The 6,966-nt window shown below is 40.5% G+C and overlaps 1 protein-coding gene across 1 annotated transcript; it reads right to left on the reverse strand.

The window, feature by feature from the left end:
* tmem256 (transmembrane protein 256) lies at window positions 1-6,106 on the reverse strand. The gene is made up of 4 exons (XM_080451526.1): window positions 5,961-6,106; window positions 2,356-2,393; window positions 1,233-1,313; window positions 1-600 (listed from the first exon to the last, which is right to left on the reverse strand). The coding sequence occupies exons 1-4, from the start codon at window positions 6,034-6,036 to the stop codon at window positions 454-456; spliced, it is 342 nt and encodes a 113-aa protein (XP_080307652.1). The 5' UTR covers window positions 6,037-6,106; the 3' UTR covers window positions 1-453.
* Window positions 6,107-6,966: the final 860 nt, after the last annotated feature.

Raw genomic sequence — 6,966 nt, forward strand, 5'->3', positions numbered from 1 at the left:
TTAATCTTTGAGTATTTATTTATTCACCTATTGTTTGTCAAAATCACATTGGTCATTCACTTAAAATGTACAGAAACAAAATGACTCATAGAGCACTCAGAAAAACAGCCTGTAATGGTGACAAGAAAGGGATGGTCCGTCTCCAGCCTTATCTTATGCTGACACCCGTAAACCAAGGGTGGGATAGAGTTAAGGGCGAAACCGAACATAGCAGATCTACAAGATCACAACACGTCGTAGCCCAACGTGTTGCAAGCTTCTAGATTGGCTATGTTCAGTGCATGACACCAGCACGCAACTATAAGTATAAATCACCCTTTAGACGTGTGACATTGTAACACACGCTGGTCATCCATCCATCTTCACATACAGCCCCTCCAGTTCTCCAGTGTGGAAGTTTGACAGTTTGTGTGGTAACGGTGTCCCTGTGGAGAGGATGTGAGATGCCAGTGTTCATGGCCAAATCATGGCCAGCCAGCCAAAGATCATGGCCCCGCCCCCCAAGGGAGCCATCTTGCGCATGCCGGGGTCCCCAGTCAGGGCCTGGTGGTACAGCGAGCCACAGAACATCCCCATGCCCGCCACCAGGAGGGTGCCAACCTGCAACGAGGAGAGAGAGGGCGGAATCGTCTGAGCATCCTTCTCAACTACACAAACTGACTGACTTACAGCACATTCCTTGTAGCAGCAACAAGCTGGGGGAGATAGGCCTATTACACCACAAGGGAGGCTTTTGCACACGTGCACAGTGGTGGAAAAAGTACTCACATGTTTTACTTAAGTAAAAGTATCAATACTGCAATGTAGAAATACTCTGTTACAAGTAACTTTTTTTTACTTGAGTAAAAGTACAAAAGTATTGGTATCAAAATGTACTTAAAGTACGAAAAGTAGAAAGTACTCATTATTATGCAGAATGTCCCAAACAGTTTTAGCAAACTTTCAGGGATATTGCAATACACCGATTTCCAATCCCTTTACCCTAATCTTAATTATGACCATTTCAACCATAACACTAACATATACCTGCCTAACTCTAATGTTATGAAACGGCAGTGAAATCGAATTGGGGACACCAATTTTGTCCCCAAATAGACATGCTTCCCCAATCAACTTGTGTCATGTCCAAAATCTGGGGACAGGAACACACACTCGCTTGACACAGAGACACTTTATCAATTTTCTGTTATTTGAATTGAAATACCAAATTAAATTAAGACTTGTATACTCACCACGACAGGTTTGCTACAATGAGCGGCCCCCAGTAAAGCAAGGCTGTGGTAGAAATGGTATTTGTTGGCAGTTTCAAACAGCTATTGGGAGAGAAAGAGACGTAATGAGACAGTGTGCGCGTGCGTGCGTGCGTGTGACAGAGTGCCCCATTACAGAACTTTCAACTTGACATTTTTCTTCTCAATTATCTTATTTTAAGAAAAACAAATGATCCCATATTCTGGAGGGAGAAAAAAAAGGCTTAATCAGGCCATTTCTATACACAGGAAGTAATCTAGAAGGAAGCGTAATGTAAGAGGGAAGTGGGTTATCATCATAGACCCATTAAGCCATTTCCATCAATCAGGCGAACTTCCTTAATAGCACAAGGAACAGATCCATCATGTCCTGTGTACTCATACCTGCCTCTAAGTGAGTTTTTTTTGGCCTGTCTATATCATTAATCAAATCTGAACAATGGAACTTTTTGTGAATATTAGCAGAAAAGAGAGAACATTGGGTCGACCTAAGGTAAAGCACATTGTTTGTTTCTAGCATGTGCATGTGGGTGCAGAGGCATGGGAGATGAGACAGAATCATAATATCTGGCAACAGGGACCTTACCTGAATCCTGTCAATTAAGGACATGGAAACACACCTACAGTATGTAGACATTAAGATTTAGGAATGTATTACACTTCTCAGACATTGTATGACGCCACGTACTTAGTGATGAGTGGTGTCCAACAATAAGTGTATTGTTGTACACCATGCATGATTAACATACTTCACCATGTGTTTTTGTTGTTTACTTTCTAGGGATTATTTAAGGCTCTGTTTCCATTGGAAATTAAACACTTTCAACCTGTCGACCTTGGGCATGTCCTTATAGGCAAACATTGTGAAATAATTAAATAATCCAAAGTAGTAAATATAGCAGATCAAGCTCACACTGAAACACATTACAAGCTTGTAGATCGGCTATTTGTGCAATTCGTCATACAGCGTATATACAGTAGCGCTTAAGTGGCTAAAGTCCATCAAGTTATTATAGTAACAGTAAAGGGAACTGTCTGGAATTTGAGGGTAATCGTTTGTGACAAACAATTTGACCCATTATATGAGATGGTTCAGAATACATACCACTCTCTCGTAATCATCTGGGTCTTTGTTTTTGAAACCTAAAATAATAAGAGATAAGGAATATTAACAGATGAATAAGTACACTGAATGCGGCTGCTGACACAACTACTATAACTGTATAAAGGTGCAAAGTGGGACATACAGTATACATTGGAATGGTGATCGACAGAGTACAGACCAAATACAACTTTGCAAAATATGAATTTTGTCTTGTAAGAGGGGAAAACAAATACAACTACACTTTCATAGACAAGCTTTGATTATTATACACTGGACATGCAGCTATAGAGCCATAGAGTTGCTGATATAATATATGTAGCCATGTAACATTGCATGTATTCATATACACAGCTATAGAACACTATGCATTTTAATGAAGTGAATAATTTCAGCAGCATTACATAGCGCTTCACTCACACCATAAGGAATTGGGTCAGCTCTTGATCATCTATCATACGTATCATTTTGAAAGTTCTCCCAGAAAACATGAATGTATCGCTTTTCCACGGTATTCACACGTATCATAGTATACACTGTATGTACAGTGGCTGATGGGATGGCATAACAACACTGAACGTGTAAATAACTTCACTGAGCAATAGCATAATCCAGGGTGTTCAGCACACAAGTTGACAAGAATACAAGAACGCTCGTCCCAAAACACAGTCGCCGCGGGGGAAATCCGGTGACGCCAGAACGGTCGCTAACAGGTATTCCTAAACGTAAGTTACATAACCTCAGTAAACTGTACCTAAACCTAGCCTTATTGCAGGCCCGGTGGGGGGGGGGGGGGAACATTTATTGTCCTCTATAACTAAAATGTACAATTAAAAACACCTTAAATATTTTATTTATTTTAGAAATAGTTCATTTTTCACTCAATAGGGGCAATGCCCGTCGCAAGTTGATGATGTCATTTGCCAATGCGTGGGCTAGTCCTATGGAATTTATGGAATGCATGTGAAAATAAAATACAACTTCCTAAAGTTAATATGAGCATCAAATCAATATTTAAAATATGTTTTTTTGCAATACAAAATTATACAAGCTTACAAGGGGACCAGGGGTCATCAACATGCCGGCTTGTGATGGACATTTTCCTCAAACAAATTTCTTGCCACGGACATACAAAATGAGTGGTCAATAATATTACCATAAATACTAATATACTAGTCCGGTAGACACGATGGAGTGGTTAGTCATCATCCCCTTGTACTTTATTTCATTTTATTAAGTGGAAAGCTGAGAGGGAAGGTGTAGATGGAGCAATTAAATTTGTAACCCTGATTAAAAAATTGCTTTAAAAGTCATGTGTATTAGTGTTATTTCCATGGTCATCTCTGTACTTTCGTCTACTTTCTACTTAACTTCACTTTCTTCACTTAAAATAGTGATTCACTGATCTTGCTTTGAACTTTTCAAAGCATTAAAGACAATCGGTGAACAGACAGGGCTCAGACAGATGTTTCAAGGCCCAGTCATTAGGCATGCATGTTCTGTATCCGCCACTGTTTGGCATAGACATATAAAGGTAGACGCCTCATTCGGCTCTGAAGCGTCTGTATCTCGGGCGCGCTTCCTGCTTCCGCAGGGCTGCCGTGTGCGTCACACACGCGGAAGTTCGGTAGGCCAATCAGAGGCAGGTGGGGGCGGGTCTTTTTGTAACCCAGCTCTTAACCCAGCTCTTAACCCTTTGAGAGGCAGCAGCTGACAGCTGTGCGCAGCATCTAGTTAGTTGGAACTTGGCAAACTCCACACTCTATTTGTGAAATTCAAATAAGAGACTGGTCCTTTTTCATATCAAGGTCCATTATTTATTCAGCATTTGAGTCACGGAACACCGTTTGATAAGCTTTAGCCTCTCACACCCAAAACGTAGAATATGTTATCGTTCGATAAGCTGTTGTCAAAATAACAATTGTTTACGTTCTCTAATTGTGTACTTGTTTAGTAAGTAATGCAGATGTTTAACAATTTGACTCTTGACAGTGTGAAATGTTATACTCAAGATTTAAAGATCTATAAGGGTCCATTTGGTTATTATCAACTCTCCATCATTTAGCTGGGTACCACCTGGAACCCCCTCAATGACCACTGGTGGTTCCCGGACCACTGGTTGAGAACCATTGCACTGACAAGTCCCGGAAAAGACGCACTGTGATTGGCCAGTAGTCAACGCACTGTGAGCGCTGTGATTGGCCAGTAGTCACTTTGAGTGACAGGTTCCCTGCGGAAGACGGAAGAGCCGCCGTGTATTGCGATACAAGTCGCCCCAATGAACTGCAGAGGCCAATGAGGTATCTAGGTTTCTAATATCTATGCTGTTTGGTACCTGGTTTGAATACCTGTATGGCAGTGTCTTTATTGGAGTGTTAATGTTAATTGGCATTTGGGAAACCCAGCTCTCATCCTATTAAACTATGTTAAAATCAGGTCAATCATTGGCTGGAAGATTTATTTTTAATGGTTCTCGGCAGTGGCGTTTCTTGGTGTTTTTGGCACCCTACGCCAGTGGTTCTCAAAGTGGGGTCTGGGGACCCCCAGGGGTCCTTGAGGGGGTTCCAGAGGGTTCCCGCAGCAAAATTGCTTAATAGCATCAAAATCAGTTTAACTATTGTAAACATATTTTATACATCAGCATACAACAAAGGACAGCAGACATCTAGTCTTGATGAGAGTGCCTGTTGTGAATATGAACAGTGTGGATAATCCAATATTATGATGAGTGATTAGAAGAATAATTTAATTATTTTAAATGTATTGAAGTAAAAGTGAAAATTGTGATGAGTAGACTAAACTCTCAAGTAAAGTATACTGCCCTACAAAGAGAAGTACAGAAACTGTGTTTTTGTAGGGCAGTATAGGAAGAAGTATTACACCACTGGTATTTCTGTTAAGAATTAAATCAGTCCTACCTATTATGAAGAGACTGACACTGTATACTGGCCACACTGGCTCTAGTGTTTTTAGTTTTTTTAATCAAAGATTTGCCAGACATGGACAAGTCTTGCCATGTACAGACACATTGATGACCCCTGAAGGGGACCAGCAGTGCAATAAAGAAATAAAACAACAAAAACTGCACAGAAGTAGAAAAACTAATTATTATAATTCCCCTCTGTGTAGAAATACATGGAACGGTTTGCGGGGGCGACTGGACCGAACCTCTGGGGCGACCGTTCGTTGCGATCGGTTTGGTATTCCAACAATAACACACCTGTCAATTTGTGCTCATTATGTTTTAGTGCTGTTGTGAATGTCATCCCGTCACGTACAACGAATGTGGTCACACGTTTTCTACCAGAACTTTGATAGCCTATATGAAGAGAGCTGACCCAAAGTCATACTAATATATTAGTGCGACTCAACCATTTCGAGTACAGCGCTAACGGAATATACTATACATGCAATAATATCAGCAAATCCGAGGGCTATACTAAGCCTAATCCAGCTACAGCCAGCAGAGCGGTAGGTAGGATACATTGGCATGAACATGACAGCCCTGCTGCGCGTGTAAAACTGGGCTGTTATTATTTAACCATGCTATTACAGTAAACACGCTGTGTGTCGTGCAGGGCAGTTATTATAAAGCCGTCATGTCCTACCGTGAGCCCCATATGCCCCGGCTGCGACCGCACTGGCCCCTGACAGACCTGCTAACCCCCGGACAACACGAGCCATTGTTGCTGTGACTGCAGTGACCAGTGTGACTTTGTACAAGCGGAAGACACGGTACGACCGAGAGCAGGAGGAGAGGAAACTACGTCCATTCCGGGGCTCGAGCACGGTGTCAAGTACACATCCGCTGCCTGTGTTGAGAGCTGAACCAAAATGGCGTCCGCTGCGCCACAGTTTCATCCCACAGTGCAGATTTCGTAACTGTTATGTGGTGATGACGGTAACAGCCAGGATAGGTGGGCAGCACTGGGCACTAGGGACATCTGGGTACTTCGATGTAAAATGGCTATTTTGTCCAAAATGTTAAAAAGTAAAATATTATAAAAATTGTCTAAAGTATACATGATTAGAACATGCTTAAACATTCGACAAACAAGGTCTAATATTTCTACAATTGCTACAAATTTCTACAAAACCTGTATATTTAGTCATTTTGGGGCATAAACAACAAGTTGAAGGATAACATTAAATCTGATAATGATGTACCTTGCTTCATACTTTACATTACTTAAAGGGGAAATCCACCCATTTTCAATATTTAACTATGTCATTAATATAGCATAAAGGAGTTGTGTGGAAATAAGAAAAAAATTTAAAAAAAATTAACATTGCAAAAAAATGTAACATTGCAAAAAAATTAACATTGCAAATTACACTGTGATGACTCATCATGGTGTAATTTGCAATGTTAATTTTTTTGCAATGTTACATTTTTTTGCAATGTTAATTTTTTTTAAATTTTTTTCTTATTTCCACACAACTCCTTTATGCTATATTAATGACATAGTTAAATATTGAAAATGGGTGGATTTCCCCTTTAAGAACATTTTTTAAACGTTACATTTTTTAACATTTTGGACAAAATAGCCAATTTTACATCGAGGTGCCCAGATGTCCCTAGTGCCCACCTATCCTGTATCCTCCTATGGAACA

This window comes from Gymnoscopelus braueri (genome assembly GCF_963280865.1).
Source record: "Gymnoscopelus braueri genome assembly, chromosome: 15".
NCBI lineage: Eukaryota > Metazoa > Chordata > Actinopteri > Myctophiformes > Myctophidae > Gymnoscopelus > Gymnoscopelus braueri.